This window comes from Ramularia collo-cygni (assembly GCF_900074925.1).
Source record: "Ramularia collo-cygni strain URUG2 genome assembly, contig: RCC_scaffold02, whole genome shotgun sequence".
In the NCBI taxonomy this organism is placed as follows: Eukaryota; Fungi; Ascomycota; class Dothideomycetes; order Mycosphaerellales; family Mycosphaerellaceae; genus Ramularia; species Ramularia collo-cygni.
The window spans coordinates 728,061-753,927 of record NW_019716256.1 but is presented as its reverse complement, the minus strand read 5'-3'; the positions used below and the strand labels follow the sequence as shown (position 1 = coordinate 753,927).

Sequence of the window (25,867 nt, the reverse complement as noted above, 5' to 3'; positions counted from 1 at the left end):
CTTGGTGCCGATGAGTGGACTTAAATCGCAGTGCTTGTGTTTGAAAGTGATACTGGATGGTGCAGATATGGTGCAGGGTACTTCAAGCTTCTGCTCTGATCGAAGGGTACCTAATGACCGCTCAGCGCTTTTCATCGCTCAATTTCGTGAGCGTTACCGCCAGAACTGCTACTACCGCTGTCAAACCCGTCGCAAAAGTCTGTCGAGTTGTCGTATTCTTCTTCCTCGGTGTCGAGCATCGTTCGAGATCGGGCCCTAGACTGCTTCTCCGCCCGCCCGTTGAATCCAGCTTGGTCCAATATCTTTCAATCTTACGAAGACCAGATTCGGTTCGGTTCCAATGCCAAACGGCAAAATCGAGACGATGGGCCCTGGCGATTGTGACAGTGCTTCATCTTGGTTTACCGTGACCGATGAGATAAAATTCAGCAGCACTCATGCTGAAAAATTGTTATGTACGCGAAATAATGTATCGTATCAACACTCGCAGCGTAGGTTTGATTGAGAATAATCTCATTTCCGGCCATAATCAGGTCAACGACCCGCTCAGTAACGTCAGCATACAGTTTTGCACATCCCGTCAGTGCATTCTCTGTTTCCCAAGCAGCAAGATTTGCAGCAGCCACAGTCGCCAGGTCATTATATCGATCGAAGAAAAGATACACTTAGCTCGCCGCACAACGTTATTCTGCTTGATGGCCTCGTAGTCTTCTGAAATTGGGGTCAAGTAAAGTTGGAGCAGTATCGCAAGCCGATATGGCTTCCGCACATTCGCTTCTCTCAAGGGACGCAGGGGAAAGGTTGGTCCATGGCACTCGTTTCGTGGGATCCAGCTCTGTGACTCTCTTGTAAAACAACACTGCTAGTATCATTAGCTGGCGTCAGTAATGTCGCACTCATGTAGCAGGAACATACCCTCTGTAATCTTGCCTCTTTCGTAGAGCTCGGAGTCGATTTGGGCGGCATGAAGTCAGTGTTCGTGAAAGCAGTGTAAGAGATAGATGATGAGGAGGCGAGTGAAAGCGGAGCTTAGCTTCAGGAGTGTTTGCTGTCACTTTGACATAACTAATTGTTTGCGCGAGTTATCGGGTCAAGATTCAAGGTCCGTGGTGCGGCGAAGAAGACTTCCAAGGAAGCCTGCAAGATTCCGCGCTAGAACGCGTGCGCGTCTTCTCCGCGATTACGGTTGCACGTGAATGCCATTTTGTATTTTCGAACCTCGTGATAGAAGATGTTTTGTTGATTCGTTCAATTTGTGCTGGGTATCGAGACGTGTAATTCTTTCTTTGGCAAGACGGTTTCATTCATGGTCGTACCATCACATCATCTCATCGCGCCTACAACCTCGCACGCTCTGCTCCAGTCCATCCCCATGTCTGAGCAACCATCTCGGCGCAACGCTCACCAATGGCGAGAACCGTCAACATGGGGTTGATGGAAGGCATCTCGGGGAAGACACCGGCATCGGCGATACGAACATTCTGCAGACCACGGATTCTAAGCTCCGGGTCGACAACAGCCATGTGGTTTGTCTTAATGTCACCCATCTTAGTAGTGCCTGCAGGGTGGTAGACGGTGTGGGCGACACGGCGACCATACTCGCTGAGATCTTCATCGCTGGTGATTGCGGGACCAGGTGCGATCTCACGCTTGATCCAGTCTGCGAAAGGCTTTTGCTTGGCAATCTCGCGAGCGGCCTTGAGACCCTCAACAATAGTGGCGGCATCGTACCCCTCTGGGTCGGAGAAGTAGCGGAAGTCGAGCGCTGGCYTCACGCTTGGGTCCTTGCTCACAAGGTAGAGCTTACCGCGAGAGCGAGGACGAGGGATGTTTGGAGTCACGCAGAAGGCGTCAACTGGAACATCGTAACCAAGYCGCTCGGTGTTGTACACGAACGGCACTTGGTAGCAGTGAGCCATAATGTCAATGATTTCACCGTCACCGCCTGCTGCATTGGGTTTCTCTCTTCGGATGAAGAGAGCGGCGTCGGAGTCCATGACGGTCTGGTTGGCGGGGACTGGCTTGTTCAGCTCCCAGAGAATGATGCTCTCTGGGTGATCGATCAGGTTCTCACCAACACCGGGCAAGTCCTTGTGAACTGTGATTCCGAGGTCTGTCAAGTGTTGCTTTGGGCCCAGACCGGATAACATCATCAAACGAGGAGTATCTACAGCACCTGCACTGAGAATAGTCTCCGCTTTGGCAGTAACGGTGTGTGAGGTACCGTCCTTTAGCGTCACATTCACACCTGTAACTTTAGAACCCGACAAGTTGATCTTGCCCACCCAAGCGTTGGTCAGGATCGTCAAGTTGGGTCGTCGCTCTTCCCCGCGCAGGATTGGGTGGATATAAGCGACACTGGCGCTGCTTCGTCGACCATCGTCAGGGTTGTAAGATACGGATAAGAATCCAATGCCTGGGTGGAGGGCTCCTGTTGATCGGATCTCCTTGTTGTAGTCATGTGTTACTGGAATGTTGAGAGCCTCAGCCCCGCTGTTGACCCAGTCAAGACAGAGCTGGTTGCGGTGCCTTTCGTGCACCGGCTGAACAGTGTTTCTAAGGTTGTCCAGCAGGCGTGTGAAGGTCTTAAAGTCCCATCCTTTGCAGCCTTGTGCCACCCATCTCTTACAGTCGTACTCAAACGGACGGAAGCTAATAAGCGTGTTGTGGCTAGAGCAGCCACCCAAAACCTTAGCACGGGAGTGTCGAATGTGCGAGTTTCCGTGTGGTTGCTCAGTGGTGGGGTAATCATAATCGAGCTCGCCGCCCAACAAGCTGAGCCAGTCCTTGAGGAGAAGCACCCGATCATCCATGAAATCAGAGGGGCCGCCTTCGATCAGCAGCACCCGTTTGTTGGGCAGGTATTCGGATAGTCGGGAYGCAATCACGCACCCAGCAGTACCACCTCCAACAATAATAAAGTCATAGCTGTTGACTTCTGAAGCCGGAAGCTCGTTGGTAGTGGCCATGCTAACGGTGTTGTGACAGGTTGTAGAGGTGAGGTGAACGTGATGATATGAGGATGGTCAAGTGAGTGGAAAGGCGAACGCCTGGTGAGGGAAGGAGACCAAGATTGTCGAGGATGTAAGACAAAATGGGGATGTCAAGATAAAAAAAAGTCAGAGGCAACACCAGGCGAATGCCACAGATAAAGTAAAATCTGTATCCTTGGGCCCCACCTTTGTTGGTGAAGGATCAGATTCGCATCTTCCTCGATCAGACACGCGACTTTGACACGGGCTCCGAGCGCTGCCCGTGGGTTGCCGTCTGCGCCGTTGAGATCGAGCTCAATGCCGCCACGCTAGTGCGCCTGGATCTCAGACTGGCCCCGAAACCTTGAGTGGTGACGTCCACAGTAAGGTAGTACCTAGAATAGGGACTTCGCGGCATTCGAGAAGCTCGATGACTTCTTCTGGTGAGAGTTTGCTCGCGGTGTGCTCCGGCCCATGCCGCTGTGAATCCTTCTCTCCTCGTTGATATGTGTTTCCAGAGAGGCAGCGTCCCAGCGATTTGGTCCCCGGCTCCCCGAACATCTTCGTCGCTCCCGCATGTAGTGCACCCATTGGAATGGCGGGAGTGTGATCCGACTAGGACATGTTTTCATTGGACCGCGTGCATTTGCGTTTGCATCGAACCGGACACACTCGGTGTCAAAACTCTGGTCCCGCAGCCCGCACACATCATATGACAATCTCCCGGGCGGCCCATATCGCATGCTGCTTCCCAATCGGACTCTACTGCGGGAAAACTTTCACTCACCGTCGTCATTCTCTCCTGTTCTTTCATAGGCCGTTGTTAGCCCACGCGAAAACTCTCCGAACGTCAGCAATACGAACAGTGGAAAGATCATTTTCGAGTCTCATCTTAATCAATCCTACAATGGCGTCCGCAAAGTACGAACAGCAGTCGCTCTACTATGGTGGCAAACGTGAGACCACAACGGAGACCTTCACAAGCATAGATCCATCAACCAACAAGCCGATTGCGGAGATATGTAAAGCAGACAAATCCTCCATCGATGCAGCAATTCGTTCGGCCAAAGATGCTTTCCCATCATGGTCTGCCACACCACCAATGGAAAGATCAAGAATACTGCTCAAAGCCGTAGCACTGCTTCGCCAACGCAATGATGAGTTGGCCACAATAGAGACTCACGACACCGGAAAGGCCTTCTCGGAAACTAGTGCCGTAGATGTGGTGACTGGAGCGGATGTCCTGGAGTACTATGCTAATCTCGTAGCATCCGGCGGTCTGAATGGAGAGACTACTAAGCTACGACGTGATGCTTGGGTATACACAACCAAGGCACCCTTGGGAGTGTGCGCGGGCATTGGAGCCTGGAACTACCCCATTCAGATCGCGCTTTGGAAGTCCGCGCCATGCCTCGCTGCGGGTAACTGTATGGTATACAAGCCTTCAGAATTCACCCCTCTCCACGCTCTCAAGCTGGCCGAGATCTATACTGAAGCCGGCGTGCCACCTGGTGTTTTCAACGTTGTGCAAGGCCCAGGCGACGTCGGCGCTATGCTCACCTCCCACCCGGACATCGCCAAGGTCTCTTTCACCGGTCAGGTATCGACAGGAAGCAAAGTCGCAGGCTCTGCAGCGGCAGGCATGAAATATGTAACTATGGAGTTGGGCGGCAAGTCGCCCTGTATCATTCTCCCAGACGCCGAGATCGACAATGCTGTGAACGGGGCTCTGCTCGCCAACTTCTTCTCCACTGGCCAGGTGTGCACAAACGGCACTCGGGTATTTGTCCCAAAGTCCATGCTATCTGCTTTCGAGAAGCGCCTACTCGAGGAAGTTGGCAACATCCGTGCTGGTGACCTTTTCGATCCGAGTACCAACTTCGGGCCGCTTGTGTCTCAAGTGCACCAGCAGAAAGTGCTTCGGTACATCAAACACGGTATCGAGGTCGACAAGGCGAAGCTCATCTCCGGCGGTCTGGGTGTGCCCGACCTTCCCTCTACGGCCTCCAAGGAGGGCTTCTGGGTGAAGCCAACCATATTCACAAACTGTACAGATGATATGCTTATCGCGACCGATGAGATCTTCGGACCCGTCATGTGCATTCTGCCTTATGATGACTCCGCCGATTCTTGGGTAGAGAATCTCGTGAGTCGTGCTAACAACACGCAAATGGGTCTGGCGGCGGGCATCTTTACCCAGAACATAGATCTTGGTCACAGGATCGTTGAGCAACTTTCAGCCGGCATTACTTGGATCAATACTTGGGGAGAGTCACCAGCGGAGATGCCAGTGGGTGGATGGAAATTAAGCGGATTGGGAGTCGAAAATGGCCCTAGAGGGCTGGAGAACTGGGTGCAAAACAAAAGCACGCTGGTGGAGATGGCTGGAAAGGTCGCTACTGCTTTCCCAAAGCTATGAATGAAGATGCACATTTTCCATGATACACACTGTTCGGATGAATCCTTGCTTTCCCACGTCCCATGAAAGTGTTAAAAACTTCTCTAGCACTCTGTTGGACTTGGACTTTCTTAGACTTTCTCCCCTACTATCAAAATCATCGACTTGTCGCCACCTTTTTGGGTAGCCGGGCGGTGGCTTACGACATGCCCAGACAATGCCCAGTGTACATCAAACGGATGCTGCGACTGTGAAGACAGGTTCGTCTCGGCGTAGATTGATTTCCATCTCAATTAAAACTTTCACATTCGCGTGGAGCACATACATGTATTCAAGATGCCGGCTAGGTGACACTTGCATGTTTCTTGACCTTGGAATGKGATATTTCCTACATTAGCATCATTCTTACTACGGCCATACCCGAGGATCCTCCCTTCCAAGTTCCAGGTCACAATTGAGTAGGCCACGCTGATGCACTTAGAGATGGCCAGGCCTTATTCCGGCCGGTCAGATGCTACAGAGCATTGGCAAGGAGTACTCAGCGCTTGGGTGTCACGTTGTTCTCCGAACCAACTGCTTATGTCGCCGAGCTCCACATTGTCATGCCTAAGGACAGAAGAAGTAACTGACCTTATGCAGCAGCACGTCGAGGGGATTGTTAGTGTCACTAGACCTTCAGTATCCTCTGACCAACAAAGGCAATGGCAGTGATCTTATCGTTTTGAATTAGCCCTGGAAGAACCATGGGAAAGCTCATTTATGGCACCTGGTACGTTTCTAGAAACACAGACTTTCTGCGGGGGAAGATTAGCCTCAAATTGGGTTGTCGATGCTTACAATGGTAAGCCATGCCCACCGATCCTTACATGGAGATGGAGTAATCAGTATGAACTTTGTCGTCACAAACCCTCCCGAGTGTCCTGAGGCATCTCTCCACTTGAATACCATAACCATAGTTTGTTTGGAATGACTACCTCTCGCGCCCAGGTCTGGTAGCGTTCATAACCAAGTCCCACCGAGCGCCAGTAGAACGACTCTCTGCTGGAGTCTCGTTTGCCTCTACATCATAGAGAAGCTCTACACGATAAGAGCTACCTTCCGCCTCTTGGTTAGCATCATACCAATAGGGAGAAATGTACATCAGTCCCCTAGAGCGCTTTGGTGTCTCACAGCGATGAATATCTTCGCATCAACTCCAAGGTCGCCAACCCCTGAGATTACTCTTGGCACAACTTTCCAGCTGCATCCACGTCTGCCATTGTGCAGCATGACATCTCCCAGCCAAACTTTGCCGGTACTCGTAAAGATCTATACCACTAGGGGCTCCAGGAAAGTCCTCATGCTCGCGTCTCGCMTCGTCTTATAACATCAAGAGGCCCTTGACAGCAGGAGGGACTCCAACTCTGTCATTGATCTCTTTCCGACAGAGAAACATGGCAGCCACCTTGTACCAGTCTGTCGAATCACTAACATTGTTCTCAGGATTGAGATAATGCGCGCAAATTCCGACGTCGCCAACCCCTGAGACTCTCTTCAGACTCATCCATTCACTCACACCCACATTCGGAAAATCAACAATAGCAGCAAAATAACCATTGTAACAATTTTTTCCCACGGCAGCCATGTCGCTTCCTTCTGAGAATCTGCTTCCTCTCCAAATAACATCCTCACACTATCACCACCAAGATGTCTTTCTACGCCCTGAGCCTCCTCATCCTGCTCGCCCTCGCCCTCGTCTCCCTCGCCTGCGCGATCATCAACCTGGTGGGCGCCGCTAGCGACAACAAGTTCGCCTACATAATCTGGACCACTCTCTCTGCCACCCTCGTCTACGGCATCATTTGCGTCTGCCTCCTTGCTTTCTGGCGCAAGATCATCCACAAGAGGAACATTGCAATCCTTCAACATGGTAATATATAGAATTATCGACACCTACAGATGCTACGACATATTACTGACACTCCCAAGAAGCAATGCACCACGACGACAATGCCAGCAGCATAGAGCTGCAAATCCATCATTCCTCGTCCGCTCCCACAACCACCACCACTACTCAGACTCCTCGCCAACAATTCCGCCGTTCTCCCAACCCGCATCCAGGCCCCCTGTCCTCCAACCCTCCCAATGGACCGGCCTTTAGATCCTCAATTAGAATTTCTCCTCATGCCTTCTCCCTGCCAGCTCCCCGGACCGCCTCACCCACAATCCCCGCCATGACCGCTCCTCGTCCCGTCCAGATGCCAGGCCGGACCCGCGCCGCCACGCACACAGGCCACACAGCGACGCCCGAGGAAGCCCGCCGAATCAGAGCTAACTCTCTGGTACAGATCAGAGCCGCCACGGCAAGACGCACGACGGTAGCACTACCAGCTACAGGGTCGCCATTGGAGAGCATTGGCGCGGCCAAATCACAAGATTGAGATGGAGTAGCGTTCGAGAGAGCAGGCGCGATCGGTCACAATTCCTCTTCACGCACTCGCATCAAGCGAGCAACGTGATGAGAAAAGACATCAACGGCAGGCCCAAATCCAAAAGGAAAAGAGGAAGCGTATTGACGTGGGTGGTGGCTGAAGAACTCCAAAGGGCAGTCTCCGACGCACAGCAAGAGATGGCGATCGGTGCAATCTCGTCCTGAGACAGGTGTGTAGTCTCGCTTGCATGACCAAAAGCTCATTCAGTTCATGTCATCTCGACACTCCCATGTTTTCTTTCATGTTTCTCAATGTCTAGTACGTCAGTTTCGCGGCTCGTTCTTCGGCCGTTCGTCCTTTCATTCGCTTTTCGCTGGATACTATTGATGWGAGGGTTTGTGATGAGAAGTCAAGGTACACACGATACGCAATGACTCCGGCAGGACGGGCGGCGCCGTTAAGARGCAGTCGCTATGCACAATGAGTCCCAGCGAGGCACCCGGCTCTTTTTTGGCATGACACCACGGCGCCGTCGTCCTGTAAGGCTGTCAATAAAAGTTTAATAGTACACGGGTATCATCCACTCCTTGCTCTCGTGCAGAGGGAAAGCAAAAACAGAAAAGAACCGACCGCGCCCTCGCGATGAACAAAAAAGCCACTGAGCGTGGCTGGTGATATGCATCACGCGTTACCTTGCCCATCCATAAACTCGCTGCGTTCCATGTTGATGCATCGTAGAGGTGTCATTGCGTCATTCGCATCGTCTCCCCAAGACATGTCGAGCCGATCAGGTGAGGTCGATGGGATCGCCTTGCAGACCTGTGAGGTTTTTCTTGGCCTTGGTCCGGCCTTTTCGCTTCTTCGGCTCCGCAGGTCTTGTAGATGCACCTGTTGCCTGACTATCACAATGTCAGCAGCGGTCGAAAGATATACATTACGGTAGAACAATGCATGTCATGATCAAGCTTACCCTGCCTGGGACTCGGTAGGATTGCGCGAGCCGCCATCACCGTTCTGAGTGCCACGCCTCGAGTGCGTTAGAATGTTGGATTGCGAGACGTTGCCTATCGAAGGCGGCGGCGGCGGCGGCGGGTAGTTGTTGTACGCTGGACGCTGGTGGTAATCTTGCGGACGCTGCATGTAGTCAGCCGGCTGCGGCGCATAGGCGGATCTCTGCGAGTAGTTGTAATCCTGCTGAGAAGTAGGTCGTGGAGGCAGAGTATGCTGAGGTGCTCGTGGAGGTGCTCGCGGAGGTTGCCGAGCTGGTGGTGGCGGCGGCAGTGGGTGTGCTGGCTGTGCAGGGCGGAATGATGCATCCTGCAAACTGTTAGGCTGTGCATAAAACTTCATCCAGTATCGCTCGGTTTCAGTGAAGGGTGCACGCAGACTGGTTAGCTCCCATGGTTGAAGGCGAGGCAGATGGTGTCTCGGGTGCTCCAGCGGAGCGGGATCCGCGTAGGAGCCTGTGAGATAAGGAGCACCCGCCGTTGTACGGAACGGGGACTGCAAGGCCAAACTCGAATGAGTCGTGGAGTTGTTGTAATCATGAGCGGTGTCGGAGAAATTGTGCTGGGCAAAGCTGGGTTGGTAAGACCCAGATTCACCTTGAAGACGTGGACGCTCAGGTAACTGGGCGGCCAAAGCGCGGCCATTTTGCTGTGTGTTGTCGGGAAGAAAGCTTGATGACAAGGAGAGTACGCTGCTTACAGGTTGAGACTGGCGGCGTGCCGCACATCTGCGCAAGATTTCACGCTGCTTGATGAAGCTGGAATAATTCCCACCCAAAACGCATCCTAGAATGCTTCGGTCGTCGCTCTCACCCTTGCTAATCGCATCAAGTCGATGTTGAATGAGCGTGAGGGCACCGCGAAAGCACTTGAACACGCTTTCGACCTGTTTCGATCCACCAGAAATGTCGTTGTCGGCGCGATTCGGATCGATGATAGTCAGGCCGGTAGGGTTGATTCTGGCAGGACAGTAATCCGTCTGCTTGTTGAAGTAGCCAGGAGGATCCATTAAGATTCCAGTCGTATGTCTGTTGAATTTGTTGCCATAGAGGTCGAGAAAGTTGAGCAAGAGCTCGCCCAGTCTTCCCTGTTGGTTGCCACTACGACTCTGCTCCTGTGGCATGAGCTGGAACATGCTGACCACAAGGCAGATGATTGTGAAACCGCCTATACCGCCACTGTGAACCTCGTTCAGCCCGCGCATGGCGAGTAGCTGCTTTACAATGACCACGAGCTGAGGAGCTTCGGGATAGTCACGCTTCCAATCGAGGAAGGTATCGATGGCACGTAGCCCGGAGTCATTCTCAAAGGAGATATCGACCTTGAGGTCGGTGTCTTCGTCAACAAATTTGAGAATCGGGACCTTTGCTTTCGCAATCACAACCATTGAGTTCTTCTTGGCAGTCCTGCTCAAATGATGTGATAGGTTCCACATCTCGTTCTTTCTCTGGCAAAATGACTTGTGCCCAGAGCGCAGGTAAGACGGTGACACCGCAACGAGATCCATATCTGCAGTTGGGAGATACAATCCCGATGCAAACGAGCCAAAACTGCGGACTTCGACATCACTGGCCCCCCTCCAACTTCGGATGGCACGCTGGACCCGATTGATGAGATCTTCACGACACTCTGCTTCGAAGGAGTATGGTCGCACGAACTCGTGGAAGTCGACCAACTCTTTGTGCAACCTACTGGCAGATGTTAGCTGACACTACAAATGGCTTTCACCTGGGTGTTCTACTTACTGAAGGCCGACGTGCGATGTGAACGTTGCATCTTCACGAAGCCACGGCGTCGGATTGCTTCCATCTGACATCCATTCTGTGACAATTACGCCTGCATGAGACGTGAGCGGCTCGATTCCACGTTTGCGTTTGTTGCTGAGTATGGTGCCGACTTGGCCGCCGTTTCGCTGCTCGCGGGAGGAGTCATAGGATGGCATTGTCAATTCGCGGGCTTCGGGAATCAGAACCTCCGGGGGAGGCGGCGGGACGCCAACAGAAGGCTCGCGATCAAACCGTGGCGTGATGTCGAAACCGAGATCAACACCGCCGTGGTCTTCAATCTCTCCGTCTTCAGACCCCTCGACATTTGGCTCATCCATGGTTTCGTCGTTGAAGTCGTCAAAGGAGATGAAATCGACATTCTCCTTGATCGCATTGGCACTGCTCGCTTTATTTGCAGCTTCGACTTTGGCCTTGCGGATAGTCTGGACAATGTCCTTCTTGGGTGCCATGGACATATCGGTGGGCGGCAGAACCGTGTACGGGTCCGGATTGCTCCATTTCGGTGCGGACGAAGCATCGGCACGTGCGGTGGTGGTCTTGTTGCGCTTGGTGGATGGCGGTTCGTCGTTGTCTCCGCCAGTGCTGGCAGCATCCTCTTCCTCGTCCGAGGAGACATTGTCAACAAAGTACGCCTTGCCGTCGTCCTTCATACCCTCCATCTGCTCCGGCGTGGCAGCGCGATTGGACTTTGCCATGAGGTCACGCGCATGGGCTGCTCTGTTGCGACCTCCACGGCCCCGTCCGCGCGACCCTCCTCTACCACCTCCACGATAGTCATTGCCGCGGCGGTCTCTCCGCTGGGTGGCCTGTTGATTGTATTGGCCAGGTGCAGCAGGCGGAAAGTGCGGGGCTGGTGGGCCTGCTGCCCGGAAGCTGAAGTCCGGCGGTCGCTGGTCTTGCGGGCGATAACTGTCGGCATGTGTGCGGTAGTTGTCGGGCTGCGCTGCACCGCGGAAGTGGTAGCTACCGTAGTCTCGAGGCTCATGCTGCGGCGGGTCGCGATCGCGATCATATCGGCTTGGTGGCGGACCGCGGTCGTGTTCGTAGCTGTTGTCATTGTACCCGCGCGTGCGATATGCATCTCCCCGCCACGAGTCTCCCATTGTGTCGATTTTGCGCGACTCGGAAGGAAAACGGATGACCCCAACGCCAGAAAATGCACAAAACGCCTCCCGGTGGTTGAAGCGCAAGTGGTGAGTCGTATGTGTAGGGTAGGTGGGGTGGAGGCACGAGTGGTAGATTTTTTGGAAACTGCGAGGTCGCATGACGCGATGGGCACAAATTCTAAGCCGTCACGGCCACACAGTCGGGCAACAAGAACAACGGAAGACCCTGACTGAGCACAGGAGGACTTTGGCATTGCTGAGAATCGCAATTATTGACCGAGGTGGAGTACGCCCTCACATTGACAACACTGACTCCAAGTACAAAGGTTCCACATGCATCATCGGAATCTCTTTGCAGCCTACATGCAGCAATCAATGTGCTCTGAATGTTGAGTTACACCGCGGACTCGAGACCGAGGCGCAAAGGCTGACTTGGAGTGATGGACTGATTGGCCATTTTGACCGAATGTTTTCAAGCAGTCTACACCTTTCATCACTCATCTCAACATGCATCAAGATCTGTCGCAAGCGTCTCAATGCTTTGGGGTCCGCAGTCGGTCGAGCAAACTTGGCCGGGAAGCGGTCCCTTCATGAGAACAACGCTATACGCATTCGACGCAACAAAAGGGACAGCCTTCGAGCAGTCGTCGCWGGACATGTCATGTAATGCGGCATCTGGCCGAGACGATCTGCTCCATCAAATGTATGGCGACGTGCGACTGGTCTGGTTTCAGACCATCACGCGGAGTCAAGGATAGAAAATAGACGATTGACCGAAGAAGACGTGGTAGACCGCCAGAAAGCGGGCGGCCAGGATTCGGTGGCGTTGGCGTTTGGCGATGGGATTGACTAAGCACTGTATACTTCTCTTGCTCGCCTCGGGAGTCTCCAGAGTCGCATACCACCGTACAATATAATAATATACCCGTCGGGGCGACCGAGGCTTGACATGGACATCATTACTCGCGGAGAATGAGTGGTGTGGAGGGTCCCATCGGCGTGCCGCAACGCTATGGATTCGTCGCAGAAGCGCGATAACCACACTCCGTCGTGCGCGGTCTGTGCACGTCGCAAGGTCAAGTGCAACAGGTAAGAAATACCACAGTCACCTACCTTACTCACTGTAGAGGCCTACAGCGTCGGCGAAACAGATTGGTCAGGCCGTGCCATGCCAAGGTTCAGGCTTCACCGAGAGGCTTGGAAGGAAACATCATCGCTGACACCCGTTATTCGCGGATAGAGTATTTCCATGTGCACCGTGTATCAAGAGCGGCCTTGAATGTGCCTTCAACGCCCCGAGGAAGAGGGCGAAGAGGAATACCCTGGCGGGCGGGTCTCCGGCTGCGACCCGACAATCACCTGGCAATGCAGGTCCTTCGAGTTCCACCCACTCGGGCACCTTCCGTGCTACTGCAATCAACGATCATACCTCACCAGACTCCAACTCCACCTCCAACAGCAGCACGGTGGACAGCGTTGCCAATGGTTCCATCACCGCCCGCCTGGTGTCGGATGGGCGTTATGTGAATAACCATTTGTGGTCTGCCATCTCCACCGGCAATCCTGCTGGGAGTCCCGGATCGAATACGTCAACCCCGCGACTAAATGGAAACGGTTCACATTCAGGACATGCGGTACACGAGGACTTCTCTCGCAGCGATGATATGGCTCCGGGACGAAGCTTCCTCTTCGGACCCGGCCAGCTACCAGCCGACACACCTGCGGCCATGCATTTTCCCGTCAATCATGTTGTTTTCCTATGGCAAATATTCTGCGCCAACATCGATCCGGTCATGAAAATCTCTCATGCGCCGTCTGTTCAACACATCGTACTTGGACAGATCGCACGCTCGGGTCTTTCTAGGAATGAGCAGGCCTTGACATCCGCAATCTACTTCGTTAGTGTAGTCTCCTTGACGGACGACCAGTGTCGCAAAGAGCTTCAGGACACGCGCGCAAATCTTTTGTTAAAGTAAGACCACCCCGGAATGCATGGCCGAGGCTGTAAGCCCGAGCACATTCAATATCCAGAGCAAAGGCTGACCTTTTCTACCTTTCAGGTATCGTAATGCTGCAGAAAACGCCCTGTCGGCTGCTGGCTTCATCACAACTACAGACACCAACGTGCTCCAAGCTCTCGTTCTCTATCTGGCGGCCTTGCGAAGTTTAGGAGAGTTTCAAACCGTATGGTCGTTGTTTGGGCTTGCAATACGCATAGCGGGAACTTTGGGTCTGCCTCGCGATGGTACCTCACTCAATCTCACACCGTTCGAGACGGAAATGCGTCGAAGGTTGTGGTGGGGACTGGTCTACTTTGATGGAAGGATGGCTGAGCTGGTTGGACAAGACGGCGACCTCATGGGGAATGACTACGAGACTGGTCCGCCAGCGAACCTGAACGATAGCGATCTCTTCCCGACAATGGCTCGACTGCCCGATAATGGAAGGGCCCCGACTGAGGCTATTTATCTACAGGCAAGGGTTTTGAGTATGACCGTCGCTCGCAGTCTCCAGAACATCTCCGGTCCTCAAGGCACATGGCACAAACTCCAGGATACGACCATGCCAACGTCGGAAAAGCTGCTCATTATGCAACGCATTGAGCGGCGGTACGCCGAGGAGATCCTTGAGCCTTGTGACCCGRCTGTGCCCTTGCAATGGCTCTCCATAAACACTGCTCGAACGTTTGCTGCAAAGCTGCGCCTCGTCGCAAGAGTGCCAGTGGTAGATCTAGAAGGGGAGTGGGAAAATGCGGACGGCTTCTCGGAGAATGCCTTTATCCTCAGTCAAGACTTGCTGCAGCTTCAATTGGACCTGTGGTGCGAACCAGCCGTCCAGCAGTGGCGTTGGCATTGGCAGGCCCATTTCCAGTGGTACGCCTTGGTGAGCCTGTTGCGGCAAACACGTCTGCGACAGTCTGGCGGGAATGTCACACGAGCATGGGTGCTGATCAAGATGGCTTTCGAGATCATTATTCCATCTCTAGAGCTAGGTCCGAGGAAGAGCCTTCTCCTGGATGGTATCCATGCCCTGCTTAACGCGGCCAAGATGCAGCAAGACCAGCAAGCCGGAGGTGAGAAGCCGAGCCTTTATCGACCGGTCCTACCATCTCCAGGATTCAAGCCTATAGACGGCTTCAGCAGCACATATGGCTATCGGTCGAGTGTTCCAGCACTGGACTTTGGACGCGTGCCAACACCGCCCAATTTTGGGCGGAACATTCTTGCGGATCACCCTGATCCCGTTCTTGGAATGGATCTGGATGCCATCGATTGGACAGAATTTGACCGACTGGCGTCCGAACTTTRCCAGCAGTAAGTGAAGTACGTGACAATACTCAAGAAATGGACCGTCAGGTCCGAGGACTATCGCACAGAATCAATCCAGCCCCAGTCCATGCGACAAGAGCCCCAATCGACCCGATGAGCATTCATTAGACGTCTTGTCTATTTCCGCAATGCACATGGCCCCATAACGCATCATAAGGGGAATCGACCAGAAGCGGACCGACGCTAAATGCACGTCATTCTCAGCTGAATTGGCCGAGGAGTTCGCTGAATTGCAGTATTCTGGGGAGTGAACTACACTTCGAGGTGCCGGGACCTAGAAACCTTAGGACACGTCGGAGAGCTCTGATTATATGTTGGTGGCTCCTCTCGGTCCCGAGATGGAAGGAGTGCACAGTTGAAGGATTGACCTCACACAGAACACGTGTTCGGCTCCGATCAAACATGGCACTGAAACATTCTGGGMAATTTTAGTGCAACTCACTTGCCAAGGGGCCATGTTGTGATTCGTTGCACATGCAGCACGACTGTCTGCCACCGACCAACACGAATACTTTTCGAACGACAGCCAATACTGGAGGCCGTCACAGGCAAATCAAAGTCGGGATGCATAGAACTACTCGTGTCAAGACTTCGTGGGTGGGACATGTTTGCCTTCCCTCCTGTCACATCCAACGCTAGTGTACTGACGAGTAGAGTGATGTCATCTACCTGTCTCAGACAGAGCATGAAACAGGTCTTTTCACAAAAAGGAAAGACCAGAAACGAACGAGAGAGAAGCTRGAATAGGACCGCCTTAATGTTTTTTCGATGACTTACCCAGTGATCAATTGCCATTGTTGTCACTTTGCAACATCACCCAGAACGTGAGCATGGGGTCTGATCCTCACCTCAGACCCTATGCTCATGCGTCGATGGTTGTAGGTACGGACATACATTTTGACATGGTGACGAGACGTGTGTGCTGCATGCTTCGTGAACGATGATACATACGTCAAATCTGAACACTGAGAATAGTCCAAAAGAAACCCAGACAAACCCCAATCTTCGTCACAACATCACTCATCCTTCACAAGAACCAGCTCCGAGAAGGTAACCTCAATCCCCTTCTGCGTAGCCCCATCCTTCTCATTCCCCTCCTCAGGCGTCGGTTTCGCCGCATACACACCCACCAAAATATCCCCCTCCCCTCTCCCCTCCAGAAACGCCCACTTGACCTCCCGCATCGGTTTCAATTTCTCATCGCCTTCCTGAGCAGCATAAATCCAAAGCGTCGTCCCATCACGCTCAGCGCGAAATTTGGCTTTTTGATGATATTCCTTGTTCATGGGCGAGAGACTCCAATCCGAGTATCGATCAGTTCCTACGATTCCAAGACAGGATTCCGTGCCGAAGAATTCGATTCCGGCTTTGATCCATTTTAAATTCTTGAATGCTGCGACTTCTTCGTTGGGATCTGCTGGGGTCTTTGGAGTTGATGAGTTGAGAAATGCGATTACGAGGCCTCCTTGGTCCTAATTTCAAGAGWCAGAAGGTGCACATGTTATATTGTAGATATGTCACTCTTCGGTGAGAATAGCTCACATATTGCGTTTTCCAGGGTGCCCACATTGTCGCCTCAATTTTCTTAAAGTCAGAGGCTTTTATCCTCTGGTAGATCATGGGTGCATTGAAGACATCGTCATCGTCCGCTGGCCGCCAGATGTCCTATCAAGTAATGTCGGCGAGGGTTCAGAGAACGAGGAGTTGCCTCAGCTTCAACAAAAGGCGTTTTGGTCATTATGAGGTTGCTTACGGTCTTGGGCGGCGCGGTGATGGTAAAGGAGTCCGTGTCCTTGGGGACTGAGGCACCAAATGCTGTTTGCCATTTCTCGGTAGGCATGTTTGTCTCTGTGGTTCCTGTACTTTGATGTTGAGGTGTTTCTTGGCGAGAGCGGTGTAAGGTATCATGATTCATGCTGGTATCGACGGTGTACATCATGCCGAGGTTCGCGGCACGTTAGCCCGAAGTGGAAGGAGCACTGAAATTGGGTTTCCGTCGAAGTGAATACACCCCCAATTCATTTCGATACGATAACAGTTCGAAGATAACATGCATATGGAAAGTGTAGCCCACGCAAGTCTTAAGATCCGAAGGTTTCTTAACACTCTTCTGCACGTTGGTGGCAGTGACCACCACGGTAAGCTGCTGAAGAAGCGCGGCGAAAATAAAGACGCACAATAATGTGAGTGTTGATCTCGTGTATACTCTTAGTCGTTATCATTTCTGCTTGACTGCGGTCCAGCCAGCAGACTCAGTTCATGTCCACAGATAGTAATACAAACCCCAACTAACCCAAGACTCGAGTCGACCCACAACTCTACTCCAACAACATAAGGTATTCCCTGGCAATCATCCAACACATCTCTATCCAGACAAATTTCTCTTTAGTATTCATCGAACATGTCCTCAAGCTCCGCAATCTCGATGTTCTCCGGGCTTTTTAAGCTGTCCCATGCAAAGGCTGGATCCGGGAGTTGCATAGAGGTGTCTTTCTCACTTTGGTCCAGTGCCATGTGATCCATGTTTGAGTCGTGATGATCAGTCGTTGCGGCCGATTCGCCGCGGGTATCGTTTTGAGCAAGCAGCATTGGACTGCTGAAGTCCATTGTCTGATCGATTGGCATTTGAAGGTGCTCGGATTCGAACAACGCTGCAGCAGCTTCGCGATTCTTCAGGGCGGCACATTCTTCCGTCTCGTCGGGCTCTATTGAAATGCTCACACTATCATTCCGTTGCTCTGCGCCAGCAACCGCATCACCTTGCTCCATGTTAACATCCTTTTGGCTTTCCTGGCTGTTGCGCCTGGCCAATGCCTGTTCGTACAAAGCGCTCGCCGTTTGTTTGAAATCACGCTCCTCATTTTCCAGTGGAGGACTTGCAGCCCTTCGAGCGGTGTAGCTCGATGCGTCTCGCGGCACTGAGCCCCGCTGCGCGAAAGAGCCTCCTGGTGTGGGAGGAGAGTTCCCACGATCTTCGTCATACTCAGGCGACGACAAATCCACTTCGGGCGATGGTGACATTGCGTGCCGATCTCTCGCGAAACGATCTTCTTCATCTGCGGCAGAGGCCGATGATAGAGATGGCGAGATAATGCGCGTCGGTTTTTGCACTGGTTCCACCACCTCTGGGATCGGCTGGTGTGGTCCAGTAGTTAAGTACAGATATAGCCTACGAGGGTGCACAGGTGACAACTCCTTGGCAAGAGGACATGGACTGACGGCAGGCCATGCTCGTTGCAGATAAGCGGTCAGTCTCGATGATATCAATGCGGATGGGTTGGCAGATCTACGCAGAATGTTAGCGACTTTCGTATGCTGCTCGGATGTAATGTCTGCGTCGTACTTTTCAACAATGTGCAGCTTGGTCGCAAGCACAGCTGCCAGCTCTTTCACCAAGTGCGGTCTATTCCCCGTCCTCTCTAATTGTTGTATGGTTCCAATAACGATGTCATCGTTGATCCCTTCCGTATCGATCTTGTTGGCGCACTCAGCAACTGGCGACGGTGGAGGCGACATCTCGGCGAGACTCTTTGGCTTTTCGTCCTTGATTCTGATCACGGTCGTCCGCGGAGGACTCATGCGTCCTGACGGTGGCGAAAGCTTCGCTCTCTTGGTGTGAGGCTCGTCGATTTCCGGTACCGTCGATGGCGGCGACGGATGCGACGTTGACGTTGTCCTGCTTCGCTTTGCAGCGACTATCCCCAGGTCGCCCAAATTKAGGCTTTTCCGTCGAGTTTGCATGATCGGAGCGTGCTCTTACAAACAGAATGCGKCGCAAATACGTCGAATGGTCTGTTGTTGCAAGCGAAGATCGATGCAATGATGTGTTGCGCAAAGTCTCCTTTCCGGCGAGAAATGTGTAAAAGGTGAGCCGTGTTGTTCCCTCACACGACAAGAATGCTGGGGCAGCTGGGAAGCTTGGATTGCGATTGGCTCTTGGTAGTAACGACCTGCATGCACATGCGGCAGACTAGTCAAGGCAAGGACCAGGATCCGGTTGATCGACCGAACAGTGTCGATATGATGTGGTTTGCTGACGGCGAGGTTGGAACGGTTCGAGGGGCTTTGGGAGGGGATTGAAAAGGTCGCTGGAGCTGGAGTTGCGACGACGGCGGACAATAATCAGGAGTCCCGGCTTCTTCTCTTCGCTAATAAAAAAAGATTGGTCCGAGCTCGAGGCAGCAAGCAGCAAGGTATACGAGTGACTCGCGCGCTACACGACGACTCTTTGAGGGTACAAGGAGAGCCACAGGCGGACTGGATGTATCGGACAATCAGGGTGTGCGTGCTCGAACCCCTTGATTAATGAACTGTTGTTGCTGGACACAGCAGGCGGGTGGTGAAAGATTGAAACAAAAGCTACCGAACCTATTCTCAGGCGGGCGTAGCGTTGAGCTGACGTAGAGTTGACAAGCGATATGCAGTAGTGTGATCTTCGATCGCGCTCAACTTCTGTCGCCTGCAGCTGCATTTGCTTTGGCTATGCCTCGCATTTGCTTTCGCCGGATCCTCATCCTGACTCCGGCTCGGTCTAGGCAGCTACAGCCCGCAGCACAATGCCCAAAACGCCACGCTACCACGAGGAGTTGGGTACCCTGGCGAATCGGGACCCTTGCGTATCACCCTGGCTCACCCACACCGAACGGCGATTAATGACAAGGTTTGGCCATGGCATTCCAAGCAAGGACGTCATGTGTACCGTCTTCCTCTTGAGAGCAGGCTTCAACTGCCATACGGCACAGTGCTGCTTCAGGTCTGCATTCCGACTGTCGACCCAGAGAGCGGTGGCCAGGTGAGGTACCCTTTCGAACGGGGCTGCCTGTACATCGAATGACTCTCAGGCAAGTCTTCAAGGTTTAGCTCCGTTGCCATGCCGGTAAATGCTCGATATAAATTGGAGCAGGCATAGCGCCCTACGGATGAACCGTTCTTTACATCATCAAGTGTCTTGCCAGATCTGAGGCATGAAGTGCATGTAGACAGACGGAGATGCACGATTTCAACGACTCCAGTGACAAGTACTGCTTTGAAGACGGCTTCTAAGCTGAGGCTGACCGATGGACACTACTGCGGATCCGTTCGTAGAGGCTACGCTCACCGCTCGACATTTTCGATACGACCTCTATGCAGTCGTTCGCTTCAATTGATTGCTTCTTACGCTTCCAACAAGTGTCCCCAGCTGCACTGAATACACTCGTGCGATTGCTGTCCATATGTCGTTGGCGTTCGGCTTGTGTCGAGCCTAACAATTTGTGGAGTTGTGAAAAGCATTCATACATCGTATTGACATGGCATTCTTACTCGAGCACGAAATGCTGCCGAACGAATATAGGTGCAACCGACACATGCAGACTCGACTTGCCATCACGAATGCGCTTCCATATCCTGGCGGACTTCAGCATCCAAAGCGGATGTGACTACCCCAACCCTAACCCTCGAGCTCAGCATTCGATAGCCCCACTTCCATGATTCTACCTAGGTATCCACGACTGTGAACTATAGCACAAGCTTTTCTAAAAAGCGGTCTGACCCTAGACTTGAAAATCAACACGCTGCTGGTCGATCAGCATCTTGACAATTGTAATGGCACCAGCGGTGAAAGAGATATAGGTTGATGTAGGCCATCTACCTCTATACCTTTCCTACTCTGGTTAGACTGCTGAATGGTCAGTAGAATCCGGTTCCTGAACTGCCGCTGTGCGGTAAGCGCGCGTCATTCCACAATCACTGACGATCAATTGACGTTTCTGGCCATTGGCTTCAATGAAAGTGATGTCGAATGCTGCACTTCCTCTTTCCTTCGCAATTATACATCCACAGCCACATTACCTCTCCACAATTCAAAATGTTCTCCAGATCGACTGCCCGTGCAGCTCGCACCATTCAAAGCAGAGCAACTTTCAGACAGGCTGCACGACGAAACTACGCCACAGAGAATGCCGGAACTAGCAATAGCAGCGGCGTTGGACCCGGTGTTGTCGGAGGTCTCATGGGAGCTGGAATCGCATTCTCAGCGGTCTACGGCTGGTACTACTTCTCAGGAGCAAAAACTGCCGTCAACACCGCTCAACAGGCCAAGAGCTATGTCGACTACGGAAGCGAGCAACTGAAGAAGACCCTCCAAGAAGCTACCCCGGACTCAGCCGAGGGCGTCATTGCAAAGCTCAAGGAAGTCTCTCTGTCATACGCTGGATGGATTCCGGGCGGTCGCCAATACGTGGACTCCGCGTTCAAGGACTTGGAGGAGGTGCAGAAGAAGCATGGCGATGAGGTCAACCAGATTGTCAAGGCAACATACGAGGAGATCAAGGAAGTATCGAGAAAAAAAGGTACTTCACTCGAGATTGCCAACGACGTGTGGAGCATCCTCTCTCGGCGCTTTCAGGAACTCGCATCCCTTGCCGGCGACTCCGCGCAGCAGATTCTTGCAAACCACCCGGAAGTCGAGAAAAAGTTGGGCGGCTCATACCAGCAACTCAAGGACCTTGGCGACAGAGTAGGACCAGATGCGAAGAAGAAAATTGATGAGACCTGGTCGGAGGTGTCTCAGATCGCCAAGTCAGGCTTCTCAGCCGACTCTGTCGATAAGATTCGAAAACTCATCCAGGAGAAGGTCGAGGAGGTGAAGCAGCTTGGAGACCAAGCCTGGAACAAGGCATGGGAGGAGCAGATCAAGCCTGCTTTGGACAAGAATCCCCAAGTGAAGGAGCTGGTCGAGAAGAACATGGACACCTTGAAGAACGGGAACATCTCGGAAGCCATCCAAAAAGTCACCTCTGCAGTGTCCAGCGGTAATACCATGGACCTCGAGAATTACGTGAAGAATGCCGCAAACAAGGCTGAGCAGTTCTCAAGTGGGTCAATCAGCAAGTGGTTGAACATGGTACCCGGCGGCAGTGAAATTCTGCCTCAACTCATGAAGCTGAAGGAGGCCGCCGAGAAGAGAGGGCCAGAGGCTGAGCAGCTCACCAAGGACACACTCAGTGAGCTCCAGCAGGTCCTCCAGAAGCGCAGCAAACAGGCCGAGGACCTAGCCAAGGATGTGAAGAACGACTCGTCGTGAAGATCCTGAAACTTCATGTCACCACCGGAATACTCGACTTCCTTCAGATTCATAACGCGGAAGACGATTGTTCCTGCATCTGTAGCATAGCAAAAGGTGTTAGTGGAAGTCAGCTCGACAGGACGGAACAGTACTGTATATATTACGTTTGCAATGCGACATAATGAATTCCCTCTGAGTCTTCACTCCTGGTAGCAATTATAGCGTCATATGGAGAGATACTGACCGTATACAAAGGGCGAAGTGAGCTAACGACATTCGCTCGCAGTCACGACGCTCTCTTTAGTGGCGACAACTTCCAATTGGTTGGAAACAGTCTTCGTTGGCACACTCCTCAAGCGTTCGTGTGAGAGAGGGCGTTTCGCAGCGCTGGCAAGCTCCTCACGCGCCACCAGTTCCTGAAGCAGCTGTGCTTAAACACTGGACTTTACGCCCTTTGTACGGTGTCCTCAATGGGCTTGACTGTAATCCTTGCGAAGCTATGGCAAACTAGACATCTCATCTCAATGTTGCTATGTCGAGAAATGAGGTGAAGTGGAAGATTACTGCCTAGGTACCCTGACCTACCTTACCATCTTTTTCCGGGCGACCCGGCCCGGGTAAATTTCACACGGAATAGAGTTCGAACGAACCTCACTGCTTCGGAACCTCTGGTCAACATGGTGATMATCCGTCCCCGCTACTTGCCGCACCGAGAGTGTGAGCCCTGTCTTATAGCGAGATCATCTGGTTCGACGTGCGATGTCCACTAATGCCGAGATTTCGTCTCCTGAAGGACTCGAGGGTGAGGGCGACAGTCCCCAGGCCAAAAGACAGCGCGTTAGTCAGGCGTGTGGGCCATGCAGGGTATCGAATTGAGAAGCCGGAGGCATACAGGGTAGCCTAACTATACAGCGTGTATCGATAGGGCCTTGCGATGCCTTCGGCTGTTCCGATGCTTGACGGATATGTCGCTAACTCCTTCACCCGATATAGTCAAGGAAAACTCGCTGCGATGGAAGAAAACCGATTTGCGTAGCGTGCGAAGAACGAGGCGTTGCTAGTCAGTGCGATTACACCTATGTTCGGCGCCAGAGGAGCCGTCCTTCTCAAGGCAGCGAGAAGAAGCGGCAAGGTGATCGAATATCTTCATCCGATCCGGCAATACGACGAGACGCGGCACAAGCACTGTCCGATCTGGGCAGCATCAAGCAGTCGAACGGTAATGGCATGTTGTTAACACATCATCARGAAGGTTTGTGTGCTAAGCTCTTTCATGCTGGTTCTAGACCATGTACCAAGCAATTCCCAGATGCCATACGTACTACCCAACCCGGTAAGTACATTGAAGGGCACAAGACATCCCACTCGGGGATTGACAGGCGACACAAACAGCAGACCTCCGCGCATCTGTAAGATGCTGCGATCTTGGAGAAAGCCTCCTGGGATCTCTGTCTGCGCTCCTCGAATGTCTGAGACATCGCTGACCCTTTTGCCCTTCGCTTCTAGGCACAGCTATTGACAACCAAGGAGGGAGCTCCGAGCCAGGGCATTCCTGTGCAGAATCGCGAATGGCACCCTGGACGGGCAGATGGGCTCGCCACAATTGCCGCAAGCGGCGATGACTCGCTATATGGGCCTTCTTCAACTGTGGCCTTTTTACGATCTGTCAAGGAAGCTCAAAACAGTGGCTCCCCGACACCCCTCCAAGCTAATACACGAGATACCTACAATGATCCCAGGAGTTTCGCTCCTGTAGCGCCTATACCAGACCGCCTGACACGCGCGAATGATGGAGGCGTGGCTGTTCTTCCAATCAGGCGACAGGCGGACAACTTTCTGCTGTGTTTTTGGGAGTTCGTGCACCCTCTCTTTCCTGTCTTGCATCGACCAACCTTCCTGCGGCAATACGAACGTCTATGGGTCGAAAATGCCGATGCGCATCCGGAATTTTCTTCAGAGGCCGAAGAAGCAACGTTCACGTCGATCTTGAATCTGGTGTTTGCGATCGGCTGCAAGTTCTCCAGCCTCATTGAAGCTGCGCAGAAAAGTAACGTTGCCAATGGATTCTATCAGAGATCTCGTCAAGCATATCCGTTCGATATCCTGGACTCCACAAGTGTCTCTCTCGTGCAGATGCTAGTACTTACCGGCGTGTATTTGCAATCCACCGAATATGCTAGCCGATGCTGGAACTCGGTGGGCCTGGCCATTCGTATGGCAATGAGTCTGGGGTTGCACGTTGATAATAGTACACGGAAGCTTGGAAGTCAGGTCGAACGGGAGATGCGCCGTCGAATTTGGCATACGTGCGTCAATCTAGACAGACTACTTGCCATGACTTTTGGACGCCCTTCCATGATTGATAATTCCCACTCAATCCCCATACCGGCGATGATTGATGACGAGTACCTGAGCGACCGAGGAGAGTCTGGGCAGCCAGCCGGCATCCATTCGAGGCTCGGACTGTTTGTCTTTTCCTGCAAGCTTTTTGACATTCTGGAAGAAATACTAGAGTTGTTCTACAGGGACTCCGGATCTCAGAAGTCGGGCAATGGCGTGAGCAACGTCGCTGAGATTGTGACGCCCGTACTTGACTTCAATCGACGGCTGGACAGCTTTCTAGAGGTACGGATATGCGACAGCCATCGATACCAATACCATGAACCACATTGCTCACGTATGACAGAGTGTTCCAGACCACCTTCGAATGCCAGGTCCTGGACAGGCCATGGTATCCGCAGACTATGTCCAGCTTCAAGTGAGTTCACCATCTTATAGGTCGCTTCGGCTGGCTAACTCACTTTTCCCTAGCAACAAGTACTATATTGCCGGTGAGTCGCTGTCCGAGTAGTCCTGTATGGAGTCACGGCTTACAATAACTGCCCTAGATTCCTCTATGTCAGATTGCTGTCGCTTCGGCCTCTGTTGTTGATGGCCACCACCAAGCGGGAATCCAGACTCTCAAGCATTTCTCACTTGGATGACCAAGTTATTCGAAGCTGCTGCAACAGTTGCGTTTCGACCGCAGGTCGGCTAATCGATACTCTGTATGACCACCTAGGAACGCTATATCGAAGCWCCGGATGGCACTCTGTTTATTGTACGTCGTTCCGCCTGGTTACTGACTGCTAGGTATCTGACATGATCCTTATAGTCACATTTGCCGCTGCCATTGTGCTCCTGGCTTACTCGAAGATCGACGACTATCGACCGGAGGCGGATGTCAGCGACATGGGAACAGCGTGGAGTCGCTGTCTATCCATTTTGGAATACGTAAGTGCAAGGCATACCTTCCTTCGTAAAGTCTGTCTTGTTGCTAGACATGCAAGGCCATTTGAGACACCGAACTGCTAACCATCCTGTCCTTGGCTATTAGTACGAGGATCAGATCCCCTCTGCGAATCACGCAATGCAAATTCTCAACTCAATGAAGAACCAGGTCTTGGAGACTGCCCGTGGGCAAGGTAAGTCTGTATTGATTGACTGTCGCCATTGCAAAATAGAGAACTCTACGATGAGCTAACCCTTGAAAGTCTCTGCGCGTGCACAGGGGCAGTCAATGCATCCCTCCCAAGTGTCAGATGCCGGGCAAAACGGCACTGGCACTGGCACTGGTTCTGCAACCACACCACTCAACCTGAGTCTTGAAGATGGCGACTTCTTTGGGGCCGAAAATTTAACGGAGGCGTGGTACGGTCAGCAGTTGATCAACTTGGATTGGCTGGATTTTCCGCAGCAGTAGGTTCCCCTGCTAGCACAAACATATTGAAAACACACTGGAAGAGAATCTTGTGCTTGAGCTTAATATGTAA

At 52.5% G+C, this 25,867-nt stretch overlaps 10 protein-coding genes; 5 read left to right on the top strand and 5 right to left on the bottom strand.

Moving 5' to 3' along the window:
• Positions 1 to 580: 580 nt before the first annotated feature.
• On the bottom strand, positions 581 to 966 carry RCC_01837 (uncharacterized protein; the record flags this gene model as incomplete). XM_023767122.1 has 2 exons in its annotated part: positions 581 to 835; positions 916 to 966. The coding sequence occupies 2 exons, from the start codon at positions 964 to 966 to the stop codon at positions 581 to 583; spliced, it is 306 nt and encodes a 101-aa protein (XP_023622890.1).
• A 371-nt stretch (positions 967 to 1,337) lies between these two features.
• Positions 1,338 to 2,969, bottom strand: RCC_01836 (probable choline dehydrogenase and related flavoproteins; the record flags this gene model as incomplete). Its single annotated transcript, XM_023767121.1, has 1 exon — positions 1,338 to 2,969. The coding sequence occupies one exon, from the start codon at positions 2,967 to 2,969 to the stop codon at positions 1,338 to 1,340; it is 1,632 nt and encodes a 543-aa protein (XP_023622889.1).
• A 910-nt stretch (positions 2,970 to 3,879) lies between these two features.
• Positions 3,880 to 5,391, top strand: RCC_01835 (probable aldehyde dehydrogenase A; the record flags this gene model as incomplete). The annotated part of the gene is made up of 1 exon (XM_023767120.1): positions 3,880 to 5,391. One exon carries the CDS (start codon positions 3,880 to 3,882, stop codon positions 5,389 to 5,391), a length of 1,512 nt encoding a protein of 503 aa, XP_023622888.1.
• Positions 5,392 to 7,056: 1,665 nt separating this feature from the next.
• Positions 7,057 to 7,790, top strand: RCC_01834 (uncharacterized protein; the record flags this gene model as incomplete). XM_023767119.1 has 2 exons in its annotated part: positions 7,057 to 7,279; positions 7,339 to 7,790. 2 exons carry the CDS (start codon positions 7,057 to 7,059, stop codon positions 7,788 to 7,790), a joined length of 675 nt encoding a protein of 224 aa, XP_023622887.1.
• Positions 7,791 to 8,568: 778 nt separating this feature from the next.
• Positions 8,569 to 11,678, bottom strand: RCC_01833 (uncharacterized protein; the record flags this gene model as incomplete). XM_023767118.1 has 4 exons in its annotated part: positions 8,569 to 8,680; positions 8,752 to 9,098; positions 9,489 to 10,479; positions 10,534 to 11,678. The coding sequence occupies 4 exons, from the start codon at positions 11,676 to 11,678 to the stop codon at positions 8,569 to 8,571; spliced, it is 2,595 nt and encodes an 864-aa protein (XP_023622886.1).
• A 1,015-nt stretch (positions 11,679 to 12,693) lies between these two features.
• Positions 12,694 to 14,999, top strand: RCC_01832 (uncharacterized protein; the record flags this gene model as incomplete). XM_023767117.1 has 3 exons in its annotated part: positions 12,694 to 12,770; positions 12,922 to 13,653; positions 13,742 to 14,999. 3 exons carry the CDS (start codon positions 12,694 to 12,696, stop codon positions 14,997 to 14,999), a joined length of 2,067 nt encoding a protein of 688 aa, XP_023622885.1.
• A 1,027-nt stretch (positions 15,000 to 16,026) lies between these two features.
• On the bottom strand, positions 16,027 to 16,850 carry RCC_01831 (uncharacterized protein; the record flags this gene model as incomplete). XM_023767116.1 has 3 exons in its annotated part: positions 16,027 to 16,482; positions 16,553 to 16,675; positions 16,764 to 16,850. 3 exons carry the CDS (start codon positions 16,848 to 16,850, stop codon positions 16,027 to 16,029), a joined length of 666 nt encoding a protein of 221 aa, XP_023622884.1.
• Positions 16,851 to 17,395: 545 nt separating this feature from the next.
• RCC_01830 (uncharacterized protein) lies at positions 17,396 to 18,751 on the bottom strand (the record flags this gene model as incomplete). XM_023767115.1 has 2 exons in its annotated part: positions 17,396 to 18,296; positions 18,354 to 18,751. 2 exons carry the CDS (start codon positions 18,749 to 18,751, stop codon positions 17,396 to 17,398), a joined length of 1,299 nt encoding a protein of 432 aa, XP_023622883.1.
• A 2,104-nt stretch (positions 18,752 to 20,855) lies between these two features.
• RCC_01829 (uncharacterized protein) lies at positions 20,856 to 22,073 on the top strand (the record flags this gene model as incomplete). The annotated part of the gene is made up of 1 exon (XM_023767114.1): positions 20,856 to 22,073. One exon carries the CDS (start codon positions 20,856 to 20,858, stop codon positions 22,071 to 22,073), a length of 1,218 nt encoding a protein of 405 aa, XP_023622882.1.
• A 741-nt stretch (positions 22,074 to 22,814) lies between these two features.
• Positions 22,815 to 25,797, top strand: RCC_01828 (related to transcription activator protein acu-15; the record flags this gene model as incomplete). XM_023767113.1 has 10 exons in its annotated part: positions 22,815 to 22,919; positions 23,049 to 23,280; positions 23,342 to 23,388; positions 23,562 to 24,680; positions 24,742 to 24,813; positions 24,867 to 24,886; positions 24,944 to 25,155; positions 25,210 to 25,328; positions 25,432 to 25,519; positions 25,589 to 25,797. The coding sequence occupies 10 exons, from the start codon at positions 22,815 to 22,817 to the stop codon at positions 25,795 to 25,797; spliced, it is 2,223 nt and encodes a 740-aa protein (XP_023622881.1).
• Positions 25,798 to 25,867: the final 70 nt, after the last annotated feature.